General features: G+C 53.3%; 1 protein-coding gene across 1 annotated transcript in view; it reads right to left on the bottom strand.

The window, feature by feature from the left end:
* LOC128270877 (metallo-beta-lactamase domain-containing protein 1) overlaps window positions 1–16,177 on the bottom strand; it is a 45,234-nt gene that overhangs the window by 25,940 nt on the left and 3,117 nt on the right. Inside the window, exon 2 of the mRNA XM_053008303.1 lies at window positions 13,599–13,766. Coding sequence (XP_052864263.1) covers window positions 13,599–13,766 — 168 coding nt within the window. The remainder of the gene's footprint in view (window positions 1–13,598; window positions 13,767–16,177) is intronic.

Consider the following 16,177-nt stretch of genomic DNA (forward strand, 5'->3'; position numbering starts at 1 on the left):
AAAAAGACGCCGAGGAAAACAATTCAAAAGTAACCAAACTCTCTGCCGGCGGCAGAGAAATTGGTTCCGCTTCGCTGGCGGCTCAAACCGAGCGTGAAAGTTGCTCACAAAGTCCCCGGCCAGGGCAGTGGGCGCCCACCGGAAGCCAGACCGTGAGCTTTGTGGGTTGGCACGGTTCGCAAAAAGCGATCTTCACAAATTAGTATGACTGTCGCTTCTTGACACACGTCACAAACTTTTGCGGCCGCCACCGTCGGTACAGGAGAGGCAAATGAAACGACCGGCCGAAAGTGAGATAAACGTAAAATCAGCAACGTGTATCGAAAAGTTCGCTCGAAGCGGAGCCGGAAGCTGCACACCGACTCCGGCAAAGTTTCCCGGTAACCAGGGGACCAGCTGGGTTGTCGGGCTATCGTCGGCGGAAAAGGTGGTCGCCCGTGAACCAGGTAATGATTCGATTCGAGTCGATCGATTCCGACTCCGGATGGAGCACATGCTCCGGAAAGACTCCAGAGACACACACACACACAAGTGAAATTCAGTAGCAAGGCAATGAGTAATTTCGTCGATCGTCGAAGCCTTTCCGGGAAGCGGGCCGAGACTGGGTAAACATTAGCAACGGTACCGTGTGTCCTTTGAAGAAGGTTCCAGCAGATACGTGGCACTGATAGAGAAATCAAAGAGCCAGAGAGCACACATTTACCTTCATCCCGTTTGATGATTGATTAAGCTGGAACCGTAACTTTGTCCGGTCGGGTTCGAGAATGCACCTCTCGGCCATCGCATCGCACGAACCGCGTCGTCCGAAGGCGGGCCACTTCATTTTTGACCCTCCGCAGCGATGGAAGATATGGATCGGGCGATAAAAAGAAAGGACACCACCGTCACGACGTCGTCGCTTATGAAGTCTTCTTCGGAATGCACGGCCAATCAACGTCCGTTATTGTGCCCCATACGTGGCTTTATGGAGAGGCGCGCACGTATATCGGACCGCGTCCTTATTTATCAACTTCCGGCCGGTCGGATCGGTCCTGAAGGGCGCGGCGCCATTTTGATGTGGGTTCATCGGGTTTGACGAGACGATAAAACCATCCACCCACGAGTGCGGGTCGTCCCACATCTCTGGAACATTGTACCGGGAGGTTTTATGCATTCATTATGCGTGCCCCAAACGGACGGGGAATTGGACACCACAACATGGGTCATAATTTTTATGAGCATCACATCGATAGATATGCTGGCTGCACATTTCGAAAAACCAAGAGGCTACGGTTCGAGATCGGTCGTCGAGGTCGAGATTGACATGAGCGTCTTCGTTCAAACGAATGCGCAATTAATTTTACGAGAATTAAGCCGCACACAAATGAGCCGTTCCTTGGTTACGTTTGGGGGTACATTTACCGATTATCTGTAGGTTGGACTGCCAAAAATAAGTTGGATTGATGGTGACGAAGATCTGTCCCTGTTTAATCAGCGATTAGTGTATGGAAATATCGGCTCAGCTCGTTCTCGTCTCAAGATAAATTCCAAAGAATCAGCCAGCCCCGACAGAAATCCTGTAACATATTCCCTGCGGTCCCTGTTTCAACAGAAATGCCTTACAATAATCTTTTTCAATTTGTTCGCATGAGTTTCATACTTATAGATACTTATCGTATTTTATCCCCGGTATTGGCAAAATTGAAGAAAATACTTTTAGTCGTCAACAAAGTCTTCTAATATCGGGAGATTTATAAACAATCAGCAACAATGAAATCAATAACAGAAGTAGTAGGCATCATCAAAGCAACATTGCGGTGAAAAGCACGAAAATCATTATCTGACGACGGCCAATTGTTAGTTAATTTTGCATAAATTTTCCTGGAAATTTTATTTATTTTCCACCACCTCTTGGCACGCGCTTTCTCTTCCGTGAGAATGTAAACACCGTCGGAGCTTGTCCGTCACTCACTTTGCCACGGTTTCGCCGGCATAATAACTTACCGTGTCTCAGGCGGCCGCCAGCGAAAGAAACAATTTAACACATTTCACCATCCCCCAACCGGCACCGGTGCTCCAAGCCGGGGCAGGCCAACCGCCCATTCTGCACGCAGCATTAGACGATGCTGTCGGCAACAACAACAACGCGAAACCCAAGCGCGCCAATAAAACGCCACGCCGTCGACGCCGTTTAACCGATAGATGGCTGCGAGCCTGGAGATAGACGGAACGATACAAACGCAACGCCTCCTAGGATGCCTGGAAGCATTTGGGGAGCGAAATGGCAGTTACGGCAGAGCGCTCGCTCTGTGTCTTCCGCGCGAAGGCGGTGGAGGGCAAAAAATGTTCCGGCATAAAATACTGGCAGACGTCAGGTTCACGGTGGCCATTGGTCCCACAGTTCCACCTCGGGCAGCAGCCGCCCCCGGGGAGCCTGAACAGCAATATTCAGCATCTCTTCACCGAGGGCGGGACGTAGGTCGCCATTCACGGTAGTGTCGCCACCGCAACACCGCAATCGCCCACAAGTTGGCTACCTCCGGTGACCCGGTGACGGTATCGCATCGACCGTCGCCCACGGGTTCCGAAACATTACAACGAATGTCTCCTGGGGAACGCCGGCAGCTCTCGGTGACCGAAATGGCTTTATGCCGTTGCCGTTTTGGGGTCGACGGCTGTGGAAAGCACTGAGCACCACCGCATGTGGTGGTCCTCACCTTACGCACGCGCACCACAATGCAGTGCGATGGCGAAATTTATTTGATCAACGTCAACTTAAGACCCCGGTGCCCGGTTGAAGCGACGTCCCATGCGCCTCCATTTCGGGAAAAAATTAGGTTAACCACAATTCCCGCAGCACGCACACACGCAGCGCACCAGAAGTGAGGATGAATAAATGGGAAAGAAGTGAAGTGAGCGAAGCCTGGCAGTCCCAGGCCCTTGTGCCCTAAGACCTAATCCACCTTTTCCGGCCCCGACCCGACTAGTGATTGTGTTTTCATCCCTAGCGCCAAATTTAGGCGTTTAGGTGTGATCGACCCAAGTGCCAACGGCAAGTCCTGGCCGTCCCAGAGAGACACCTCCCGTTAATTTGGTTTTCGGGGGGAGCGCGTCCCGTGCGCGATTGTACACATGCCACACGATCCGCTCGCGAATGCCACACCGTTGTGCGGGGAATTTAAATTAATTTCCTTCCATCAGGGGCTCGGGGCCCGCTTCGGACGCGTGGAAATTGCCACAGCAAACCGGGCCAAGGCGTTCCCGAAAAAGGAAAATCAAAGAATGAATGATGATAATGAAAATGCTCTTTCGCATAATAATGTGAGCCGGCCCGGCCGGACTGGCCAACCTGGTCCGGTCGCGAATCGCACGAAACGCATTTTCTTCCCACTTTCTGCTGGTGGGCGTGTGAGAGGAAGAAGAAGAACCAGAGGTAGAAACCAAACTCCGAAAGTCCGTTTTGATGAAAAGCGCAGAAATTCCTTCGCAGCACCACCGCCGGGGGCATTGGACGCCGGGATGTGGCATCATTGATTCAAATGCCTTTCGGAGCTGTTCCCCCGTTCGTCGTTTTTGCTTCTTTTTTCACTGAAACGATTTTCTTCCACTTTACCGACCACCAGTATCATTTGCTGACCAGTGCCCCAGGTGTCCTTTGGCCACGCTTTTCACACCCAGTGCTGGACCCCGGATCCCGCCGGCAGCGCCGTTTCGCTCGAACACGCACACACTTACTCGAGCAATTATGTCGGATGGTAGGTTAAAGTATTAATGCCTCCGGCGGATTCACGATTCGCTTTTTTCAGTCACTCGCTTTACGACGTCATTTGAATTTTCCTATCATTTTGGCTCCGTGTGTCAGTTGGCGGTCCGGTGCTACAAGAAAAGAGCAGGCAACTGAGCATTTCGACGTGTTTTTATCTACTCCCTACCATAAGCCGACGGGAACGCCTGGAATGCCCATTACGTTCGCTTCCCATTCGTCCGCAACCTTCCGGTGAAGAGCTGTGCGGGTTGCGAAAGAAAACATCCCCGAGGCGAGCGGCAAGCGGAGCGAGTCTGAGAAATGGATACAAATTAATTTCGCCATGTAGCGCCCTCATCTTCCGGCGGCAGAGGCAAGGTTGCTAAACCACAGCAAACAGCCGGTCCCCACTCTGATTGAGACCATCCGTTTTCTGCGGAACCAGGTGAAACGGCATTGGGGCCGGTTCGTCCACCATTCTGCCGGCTTCTTTTTTGCATTCCATTCCATTTCCAAGGGCGACCTTTTGGGCGGCTGTTCCCGGCGGCGGAGCAACCCCAGGAGGGAGACAGGGCAACCAGCAAAACACACCACCATTCGTTTGGCCGAGGAAAAATCGGGAAATTTCTCACGATCCGTCCAAAGGGAGCAAAACAATGGATGGATGGATTGCGCACAATTTTGCTTCGAGCTCGGTCCCAATCTCAATAAATGCCCGGTTTTAGTCACAGTCACTCTCTCTCTCTCTCCGTGGCACGAATATTTGGCGCACTCCAATCCGGGACTTTCCCGGAAGGCCATTTCTTGAGCCGTGGGACTGGGGCGTGCGGTTCGGACGGGCGGCTCTCGAGTGAAATGGCCGCTCAAGTGCGCGCCTCTCGCGGTTATTTGGGGTCGGGTTGTTTTTCAAGTGGCCTCTTCACTTTATTGCCCCTTGTTACATGCCACCGGGCGGGAGGTTTGGCGAAACAGGAAGTGCCACCAGCACTTGGGTGCATCTCATCTTCCCAGCTACTCCTTTTTGGGCGACATCGCGGATCCCGAGGCCCGAGTGTCGTAAGTGTTCTGTTGACGTTTCGTCAACGGTGGTCGGCGGTGGTCCCAATTTAAGGCGAATCGTTTTTATCGTCACACCAAGCACCTACAAAAGTAAGAGAACCGGGTGGCTACAATAAACGCCGGTGGCCATCGTACGCACACGAGGCGACGGGCGATGGCAATAAAAGATTCGCTTAAAAAAACAACTCACCCTCATATAAGGCCGCCGGCCATCTTGTGTGCCGGACATCCATCTTTACTTTGCTTGGTTCTCGTTCGCCGTTCTCCGCAGTCGATCCATTGCTTGGGTCTGGGGTCTTCTGGCCGAAGAAGTCATGCGTGCGCGGCCCGAAATGATGGAGCGACTGTGGAAGGTCGTATATTTTTTGTTGTGGCCCACCGTCAACCCGGTGGCCCACTCAGTACGAGCACCAAAACTCAACGGCTACTTTGTCGGAATGTGGAGGTGACAAGTAAATCTGTTTCTGTACAGGGCCCGACCAGGGCCTGGGTCCGGCGCCAGAAACGGAACAAACACAAAAGCCTTATCAAATTAGCGTATGCTCGGGCCAGTCGAAAGGGTAGTGGCGCACCCAGTGTATGGCCCGGCAGCAACTCGGAATCATAAGTCAAACATAGAGATTAGGCAGCAAACAAAGTGCAAGGCGTGGTGGTGCGCTCCCGTGTACCAGGTGTGCCACCCCCCGGTGGAGGATTATGTTTACCGCTCGCCCAACAGCCCAAGTTGCGCTCGCGGCAGCCACCACATCTGGCACTAATGGTCCTTCGCCAGCCCAACACGGGTACGGGTCGCCCGAAAAGCTGCCACGTCCATCCATCCTGGCAGTAGCAGCTCTCCCATAAAATACTTGACGATTGCTGGCTGCCGGTGGCCCGTTTGTTTGGCCCGGCGTCACGAGCAGGGCCCACTCTTGTTTCTTGTGTTTCTTTTTTGCGAACGGGACTAGTTCCGGTGTGTGCCGGAGCCACCACCCCCCATATGGGGGGACCCTCGGGGAGGGTTCAAGTTTTGCGCCTCTCGGGTGTAACCGGGTGGCCCGGGTCCGTCGTCGGCTGCTGCCGGTACTTCTCCCCGGCTCCGGGTTGAATAATTAATCATGACCATCGGGTCGGAACCGTTGCAGCGGGCCGCGACTAATCCGCTCAAAACGTAAGTTTGTTCGGGCGTCTCCGAATCTCCGGACAACAAACCTCGGGGAATCCATTATTCATCGCTGTCTCGCAACAGTTGAGAGGAGGCTGGTTGTTTGGTTTTTGACTGGTACCACGTGCTGGCCGGTGCCTGGTGCGGCTGGTCAGGCCCAAACATAGACGGCACCCACAGAAATCAGCCGGAAGTCGGCTATTCTCGGCTTGGCGGCGAGTGGTGTCCGATCAGTTCCGTACTTAATTGAAGGCATATTCTTAATTTCTACAGACACGATGAAACAATATAATTTCGTTGACACGACGACGACGATCGGTATAGACCCGTTAATCTTTTGCAAACGAACTTTGTTCTCTGACACAGCGGAGGAGTAATGTAGACCAAGAAGTGTTCTACCAACATTTGCATGCCAAGTTGGAAAAGGCTCTGTAAACGAAGCGCTAATGGTTGATTTTAAAAGTCACAAAGTTATGGCTTGTCCGTGGATCGTTAGAACCGTGACGGTGACATGAGTGGAAATATTTAAATTAGAACTCATAATAAGTCCTATTTAAATATACGAAGCATGCAAATGAATAACTAAATCAATAAAATATAGTTGGCAAAGTTAAAGTACCCGCCGATTGTCAGACTGTGTTGGCAGGTGGCAGAAAATGGTTTACATTTGCCACGGCAGAGTACGGCGGGTAAGCTTTGTCACATTTCGAGCCAAACTAATGGACACAAAGTTAATAAGCACATTATAAAGAGCATTTTTACTCTATTCTTTCGACAGTAATCACACACTCACGCCGGGGCGCCGGGCGTACCGAATGAGTTCCAAACCCATTCTGCCGTTAACCCACCCGAGTTTCGAGAAAAAGCGGGACAACGCAAACCTCGGGCGAGGCACCGTTTTCGGGTCACAGAAAACGGTGCCGTGCGCAGAGCGTGTGCCGTGTCACAAAATGAGCAATACAAAAGGACCGCCGACCGAATTCCGTGCTTTCGATGAACAAAGCTGCCTGCCCAGGAAGCCCAACATTGTACAGAAAGAAAGCATCGCACCAAATTCACGTGCACAATACACCCCCGCACACACACACCCACACCAGCACACAATACAATTTCTATTCAAAACCCCAATCAAAGAAAATTTCCTTTCGGTTCGCTCGCAGCCTCCAATGGCGGGCGGGTGCGTTGCGTTGTGGAAAGGAAGCGCCACACGGTTAAGCAGATAACCGCCCCGGGGAGGTTATGCTTAGTCCTGTCTCTCCGGAGCGGCACCGGGTGCCCCGCGTGACATGCAGCCTGCTTAATTAAGGTAGCTGTCAGCGCGAGCAGAGCGAAGAAGTACCTCCCACCGGCGGGCTCGCTTGGGAGGAAACGGAAACCGGGAACAGAATGGCACAAAAAACAACGGCCGGAAACGAACGAATAAAAGCCCACGCCCGGTACGGTAGGCAAACTGTGCCCGTGACAAGACAGCGAGATACAACAAGGAACCGAGAGAAAGAGAGGGAGACACGCTCGAATCGGATCGTTAATATTGCACCTTTTTTTCGCCATTTGAAATATGACTTGTAAAATTCATAAAGTCACAGCCTAAGACCCGGGCAGACGGCCAAAGATGGCGGCCGCGGCTCAACCATAAACTTATCAAACATTCACCAATCCGCCCTCCCACCTTTAAAGGGCCCCCAAGACGCACACACAAATCTTTCGGCACGCCACAAACTGTCGCCATTTTGGACCCCCATCGTTCGCTCTCTCTCCCTCCCGCTTGCTTGTTATTTTCACCGGGCCAAAAACCACAGAATTTGATTGCCGCAATAAGGGGGTCCCGACCATGAAATGGGCGCTTGGCGTAAAACTTCCCCCACAAAATAACCCCCCCCTAATGCACTCGGTGTGTTGGTTGGAAAACAGGCAATTTCGGTTTGGTTTCTTCATCTCTTTCCATCACCAAGGGCCTCGAAAGGGATCTCGGCCCTCGGCAAGAAGTGACAAATGGTTTCGCAACAGAAGCAAAAAAAACCCATGGACCAGGTAATTTCAAGTGATTCGATAACGACGATCGAATGGCGGACGGCCAAAACGTCAGGGAACGCCAGCCCTCAGGCGGACATTAATTCTGGCCCAGGCCGGCAACACCCGGCCGGGGCTGGGGATGGGGCAAATCGTTAATCGACTGCTAAAAGTTAATTTCCCGGAAAGTCCATAAATATTTTCATAAAACGGACCCGGCTCTGGGTGCCAGGGCCATGCTGGCTGTACCGGAACCGGAACGGCCCAACCGAGCAGCAGCTGCGCCAAATCAAAACGGACACCCGGCCGGCCAAGCTAACGGCCAACAGTAACGACCCCAGCAGGCCTTCACATCGACACCCCAGGGAGCGCGCGCGATGGTGGCCGCTCGAATCGGGCAACACCAAATCTACTTCCGTGCGGACAATTATCTCTCGCTCGCTCGGTCGGTCGCTCGGCGTCACTTCCGTCGTCCGTTGGTGACAGTTATTGTCTTCCGAAAATTGAGTCCATATTTCAGAGTTCAGCAGCTCGCGCAGCAATGACTTCACTGGAACTCGGTGAACCGGACGATAAGGTCCCCGGCCGGTACCGGAGACACATGTCTGGCACGTCCTGGATCGCCCACGGATCGACGGAGGTGCCAGGCCGGTGCTGGCCGTCCTGTAATGTCATTTGGAATCACCCGGGCTGGGCGCGTCACCGCATGATACGAAATCGAATTTTTGCGATAGCGAAAAAGTGTCTGCAGGAGAAACGCCCGGTCGATGATGATGATGGCGATGGTAGGTAGCAGTAATGGCCTCGAGTGAGAGAGAGAGAGAGAGGTAGGCCGACCGTTCGCCAAGTGGGCGCCATTGCCCGGAAGGAAGCCAGTGAGACTCCCAGTGACCGGAAGCCACGCCGTTAAACCTAGCCATCCGGTAAAGGTTAGTCTCACACCGGGGATTGGGATCCCTTCTCAAGGGCAGAAGCACCGGGTAGAAGATTACTTTTGGGCGACTTACGCTGCTCCGTAGGTCCGCGCAGCGGGCTCATCATAAGAGTGCTTGACGAAAACCGTCGTCGGTTAAACCGTTCACTCTGCACTCGGGCTCTGCTTCTCGGCCGCTCAGCCGCGGACACTCGGACACCGAAATTCAATTTCTGTGCGCTCAACGGAACCACATCGAAACAATCTCATTGCCCGGAGCCCGGGATATCCGGGATCTCCAAGACGACACCACCGTCCCGTCCGCATCGTTCCTCACTTTGCCGTATCGTCTTTGCCACAGAAACAGACTGCGGTTGCGGCTCGGAACTCGATTATGGAAATGTCACGTCGTGTGCCGGCGACGGCGACTATCTACGGATTCGTCGGCCGTCGGAGCTCGTCAAAACCGGATCAGCCGGAAGGAAAGTGTAGAATTTCACGCCGTCTCCGATCGGTGCTCCGACCACCGGGCCGAGTGCCGCCGAGACGTGTGCTACTTGCGCGGCGCTGAGCTGGCCGGAGTGTGGCAACTGCGGAAATCAAGCACGGCGAGACCTCCTGCTGAGCCCCCCGCCGAACAGCGAAGCGCCGAACGTGACGGATCGTCGGGCGACCGTCTTACGACGGCGTAACCGAAAACGAGAAAAACAAGGACGCATCAGTGGCGGCAGCATAAAAAAGCAAAGCACCTCCACACACTCGCGCTCGTGGCACACATGTTGACAATGAAATTACCGACCGAACTCCATTGCCGCCGCTGCCGCTGCCGCCGCCGTTGGTTGTCGTTTCCGGTCGGAAAAGAGAAGAATAAAAACCAAAAAGAAGGCGAGAAACATCGTTCGCTACCACCACCGCGTGGCAGGAAGCGGAACCGGAATCCGGTCGCTATTTGCGTGACAAAAAGATGGCACCGACAAGCGGGGCAAGTGTGTGTGCGCGCGGTTGGCTCCGGAATTCGTTTGCGGCCCGCCGGAGGTCCTTGTTCGCACGGCGCAGAGTTTCACGCCTCGCAATCAAAACGAAACCGACGCGAAGAAATTGCATTAGGTGGCTGGTGCTTGTTCCCTCGGGAATAAGAATGGGATCCTTGGGAACTGCACAAACGCTTCCCCGGCACACGTGTTCGATCAGTGCGGGAGAGTGCGCCTTTGTGGTGCTGTTCATTGAACGTTTCGATTAAAAACCAGCGATACATCGGAAACGCAAAAAGAAGGTACAGCAAGGTACAGAAACCAATCGTCCGTTGGAGGAGACACGAGTCAGGTACGCATCTATCATTCGGATATGAGTAGTTCTCCACTGGCCCGTATTATTACCATTTTCTCGAATATTTTCGTCACGAAATATTTAGATTGGGAGTGGTCAATCGGACGAGAGGAGCCAGCCAATCACGTAAGAAGAAGTCGAGTCTAGGATTCATAATAACACGAATCATACCAAAACCTAACTAGAAGCTTACAAGCACCCCAGAAGCACAGGGTTATGGGCGCCGTCGAACCTTCCATGGGTCAGTGTTACCTTGGCGGCTTGACCATGTCTGACCATTTTCATGTGAATCGAATATTCAATTTAGCCAAGCAGTAGAACTCAAAAGGAGTCATGTTACTCCTGCTCTGCCCGCTGTGTTCGTCAGATTTTGGCCTTTCCCGATCGATACTGCTCAAGAGCTTCACTAAAAGGAAAGAAATCAATAAGCAAGTTGTTACAGGTTACAGTTGAAAACAGTTTAAATAAAGCGTATTTTAACACCTCATTTGCAGGCCTGAACTGCACAAATAGCCAACTGCGATGCGGTTGTGTCTTTTAGAAGCATGTCCATCATATTTGCATGACATAAGTACTAGATTAAAGGGATAAATTACATTCTTAATCAAAGCTCGTAACTTGTTGAGAGAAACCATCATTGAAGCCATAGTAACGCTTGTCATCCGCCCGAACAGAAGCTTCTCAATCGGCACCCCATTCCGGCCGGCCTTCGTACACCGAAACTAACGTTCCATCCGCTGTTGGCTTAGCGTGAGCGGGTTCATCGCACTTGCTTTTGAGTAAACATTGAGCCTTTGCTGCGTCCTATCTCTTCCACAAACGTGACACAAGGGGCCAGCATAGCAAACACAAAACAACAACCCGCACGAAAATCAAATATTCCATGCCGCGCCGGGTGCAGTGGCCCGGGCCGCTTTCTTCATAACAATGTAATAAAAACGAAACAATGGCGTGGCGGAAAACGCACGGCGAAACGGGGAACCGCTGGAGTGTTTTCTTCCACCAACATGCGCGCCGCCGCCGTAGCCTCCGCAATCTGTGTGGCCACCAGAAAAAAAGGCACACAAGGGTAAGTCCTCGCCGTGTGGGCCTGATATATGTATATGTATGGATGTCTACCCCATTGTGGGCATGTGCGCCGCAGTGCAACCCGAAAGCTAAGCGGAACTTCTTATGCGGACACGTGGCCGTCGCCGCCGCCGCGGCCCAGCCACGCCGGTCCGCATCAGTCCGCAAACTGTCACCAGCTGACGCGTGTGACGCATTTTGGTCTTCTTCATAAAATTTTATCTAAATCCATCCCCCAAAACGATCGCTTTTGTCGCGCCCACTGGAAAATAATGTTGATCGTTTGCGTTGTAAAGTTTTGACATCGATTCTCGTACGTCCGCCACACCTGCTGATCGCTTCCCCGCTCAGCATTAAGCAAACAAAATGGAGCATTTCGCAAAGCAATATTCATTGGAAAACTTGATAAACACACACTGTGTGAGCGTCGAGCGAGTCGTGCGCTGGCAATCGGGACACAGCGGAGCAAAAAACACAAAAAAGGGCCATTCTGAGGCAGAGATTCGCGCCACAGACCGACGGCCACACGGCGGAAGAGCACAAAAACTCTCGACGCAATCTCGCCAGGAGCCGCTCTTCCCGGGGTGCGACGTGGCGCACATAAAACAAACAAAACCCGGGGGCCACCGTGTGTGGGGGGGAGAAAGCCCGCGTCGCGGCAAGCGCAGCTGCGGGCGGGGCCATTAATTTAAGCGCCACGATCGTTACAGTTTAAATCACTCGCCGCCGGGAGGAAAGTCCCGATGCCGTGGGGCCGCGGCCCAACGAGAAGCACACTTCATAAAAGGCCGGCAGGAGCAGGAGAAAACGGGGGGGGGGGAGGGGCAGAAGGTGTGGTGCGGTGGCCACATTTTCCGCAAAATTACCGCACTATCCGACGCAGTACGGCGGAGCGGCCGGGGCGCTATCGAGTTCCGGGACGTTTACGGCAGATCGAGAAAATTGTGAGTTAAATTAAAATAATCGATTCCTACCGCCAATTTAGGCCCTGGCCCCCGGAACCGGAACCGGATGGTTGGTCTTGGGCCGCTCGGTCCCCTCGTTGTGTATGGCGCCGCGCACAGGACGCTAATGACGCAAATGTAGTTAAAGATTTAAAACACCGCTTCGCATCTCTGGCAGCCCGAGGTCCAAAGGGGGATGAAGGCCCCCGAGGCAACCCGTCTCGGAGAGCGTCGATAGCAGCAGGGCCATTCCTTCGCCGCCCGGAAGCGCAGCGGGCTAATAATTTGTGGCTTCCAAGAAAGGCGCCCGTAGGCGAACCGGAACTTGGCGCACCGAACACCGGTTTGCTGGCTGCCTCCCACCAGCCACCACGACGGATGATGCTCATCTGGCCGGAAAAATAAAGTTCAACTCCCGCGGTCACCGTACCTGGTGTGCCCACGGAGCGCCGCCGGGAAAAAGCACAAAAATGTCATCGGGGAAATGAGGCGAAAAGTGGAAAATAAAAGAGAAAAACCTTGAAACTAGGGCCTCCGGGACTAGCTTCCCGGGTGAAATGAGGGGGCGGGCGGACAGAACGGTTATCTATGTGTGACCTTACGGAAGGGATACATTTCTACCCCAAGCCCAAGCCCTCCATCCTCCGACCGGTGCAAAATCTGTCGCAATCCGAATTCCGGAAAAATGAGAGCAATCGCGGAAAGCATTCCCCGGCCGGCCGGACAAGCGAGCGTCGTCGCCGCCGTGCACGGGGGATGATCTAATTTTGGGGGGATTTTTTTCCACCTCTTTGCTCCTTCTCTCTCTTCACACCCGCGGTGTGATCCACGGCCACGTTCCAGGGACGGGTCGCGGCGTGTCAATTTTCTGTTTATTTATTTCGGTAAATAAGTTTACGAAAGCTACGAAAAGACCGCATCGCGAAGCCGTCGTGGTCTCCGGCCGTGGGCAGGATCCACCAAGTTGGGACCAAGTCGCCTGTTAACCACAGGAAAATTCACTGAAACGAGATATCCATTTCCAGTGAACGACCCCGAGCCGAGAGGACGGCCCTCGGCAGATCGCCATCACTTGAGCCAAATCCTGGAACTACGGCGTGGGGCTTCCAAAACTGATTTAGCATCATTCGGTACTGTGAGGCGTACCCGAACTCCGGCGGTTCCTAATCTCAAACAATCTGGCCCATTCTAGGCGCCTCCGATCCTCACAAAGTAAATCTGTCCGATTGTCTCCTCGTCCGCCTAGGATCCTTGGCGTTTGTTTTAGGCATTTATAGAGATATCGTTCATTTTTGTTTTCTCCGTCCCAACCTCCCGCCGTCCGGAGGGTCGGCCACTCGTCACCGGATCATCGGCGTCATGTCGAACCGTTCCGTGACGGACGTCTGCTTGTCCACTCGCTCCACTTACCGTTTTTGAAATCATGGACGTAGTAACGATTCCGGTGGGAAATGTTAGTCCCAACGATGTGCCGCTTCGCCCGCAGGAAAAGATTATTATTCCCCAGATGGTCGGAGTGTCCATGTGTGCTTACGACGTAGTCGATGTCGTCCGGATGCAGCTGATGCTCCTTCAGCCCTGTTCGAGGGGCGACGATGAGTGACCAGGGCCAGCGAAGGAATGGAAGAAACAAAATGGGACGCATTAGTTTGTGGATTGATGTACGGGATCAAACAATGGCGGGCGGGCTACACCTTGCCCTGGCCGAGCGATACAATGTTGCGAGCCCGGGACTCATAACCCATCCTCTGCAGTAAATCCACAAAGGACCTTGCCGAAGCAAGCAGCGATTCATCAGACCAACAGCACCCGCCCAACTCCCAAGGCGGATCCACTCCACCCCCCGGGGGGACTGGGAGTCACCGGAAAGTAATCCCCGGTCCCGAAACCGGGATGCGTCAGCCCGTGCTGCCGTCTATCGATTTTCCTTCACCAGCCCCGGAGGAGGAAGCATCAGCCCGACACGACACGGTTCCGATTATAAACATGGCCTAGCACCACCCCTCATCGTACCCTTGTCACAGCATCCCCACTGGCAGCCGCTCAGTTACCCGGGTTGGGCGGGTGGTTGGGTAAACACGGCCAAAGCACATAAATCCGACAATTGCTCCGTATCGTGTCTTTTGTGAGCTTAAAAATCTTCACCATTCAACGTTCCCTCCACATCAACAACGTTATCGTCTTTCAGTCCAACCACTCAGCGACCCGACCCGCAGACTGCAGACTCGGCAGAGTGTCGTGCGGCAGAAGCACCATCGCTCTGTGTGTGTCTGTGTGTCAGGTGTCACGTTTCAGCCATCCTTCTCCGGTTACACAAAACCCGAACGGCTACAATTATGAGCCGCAGTTCACTCGAGCTCCGGAGGTTTAACACCTCCACCAGCGGACGTTCGCATTTTGGGACGTAGAGTGGGGTGTGTGGGTGAGGAAAGTGGCACTAAAAACGGAAATCAACCTCACCGTTTGCGGGGTATTGCGTTTTCCAGCATCTTCCGGTGAGCGCGAGCGTATGATAATCGATATACATCTTCTCACGTATCTTCCCATCTCACGCTGTCCATTCATTTTCTCACGTCTCACCACGCCAACACACAGTCGGGCAGGCGGCGTTGCTATAGTGATTGGTCCGCGGTTGGCTCACTGCGGCGAACGCTTTCCCACACACGCCATCCTCTCGATTGGTGAGAAGACTCTCTCACTGAATCACAGCGCAATTCACTGCGGGCCATGTGTTCTTTGTCCCTTTCGGTTCCGGAACAACTCACTCTTACTCACGACTCACTAGCGCACACACACACGCGACGAATCTTGCCAGAACGAAACGGAAACCCCGATCAAACGGAAGTAGAGACAGAAATAGCCAGCCAATCGGCGGAGAGTGCATGGACTGCAGCGTGAGCTGAGTGCCGTACTCCGGAGTCAAGTCAAAAGCCGGACCCGGTTCGCTATGACCGACCGACAAAGGAAGGCTCATCTGACCGGGAACAGGACACCATTTTGCTAAAGGTAAGCCCCCGAGCAACACACTAAAACTCGCCGCGCGCCCGGTACCGGGCAATGGAGCGCCCTTGAGCCTAGAGCGCTAGAGTTGTCGGCTAAATCCGGATTCGGTGAGCTGCACCGAAGGTCCCCGGGGGGGCACTAGATCCCGCAAGGTAAACCAACCGATCCTTTGGGAAGGAAAATTGAATGAAGATATGAAATGAAAACGTAAGCCGCGCAAATCCTGATAATCGGACATCAAAAGGGATTAACCGATGTCCCGAAAACCGGTAAGTCAGCGGGGCTAGCCGGCCCCGCTGGTGAAAGCGATGCCGAGCTGAGGCACCGTTTCTCGACTTCTTTCTTCTGCTGCCGAGCTTTCAGGGCTGGTGCCTGTGACATCATCGGGTCCTCTCTCACCGAGCCAGCGTTTGGCTTCACAATAGCGACGGCACCGGGCGAGATATAAACTGTCATGTTAAAAATATCGATCAACAGCTGAAAACTCAAGACGATGGAGGCGCCTAGTCGGGCACACCACCGTCGGCCAGCCGGCAGCGGAGGGCGATGGAATTAGCATACTTTTGGCCGGTTCGCTGCTATTGTTGGCTCCGGGTAGGGGATGCCGGCGGATGTAGTGCACAATCGACTCATAATACGGTTCAATGGACGACCTGTGCCGCTTATAATCAGCAGTTAATAAGATTATCAGTCTTTTAGGCGTCCCCGCCGGTACGGCAATGCAGATGCCACGGAGCACGGAGCAGGGACCACGGGTTGAAGGTCTTGGAAATACGTCATCTAGATGTGCAAAAATTTAAAACGCCAATGAATATTCATCAACATCGCGCACTTTCTTCGGCAAAGTTAAGACTGTCGATACCATCTTCTTTCGAGGTGACTTTTAAAGCGTCCGATAAGAACCGGGTAAAGTGACTCACAAAAACTAAACTTCATTTAAGCAGGTGAGCCCGACGGGACGGGCCACACTGCAAGGTGTTGGTTTT

This window comes from Anopheles cruzii, chromosome 3, assembly GCF_943734635.1.
Source record: "Anopheles cruzii chromosome 3, idAnoCruzAS_RS32_06, whole genome shotgun sequence".
NCBI classification, from domain to species: Eukaryota; Metazoa; Arthropoda; class Insecta; order Diptera; family Culicidae; genus Anopheles; species Anopheles cruzii.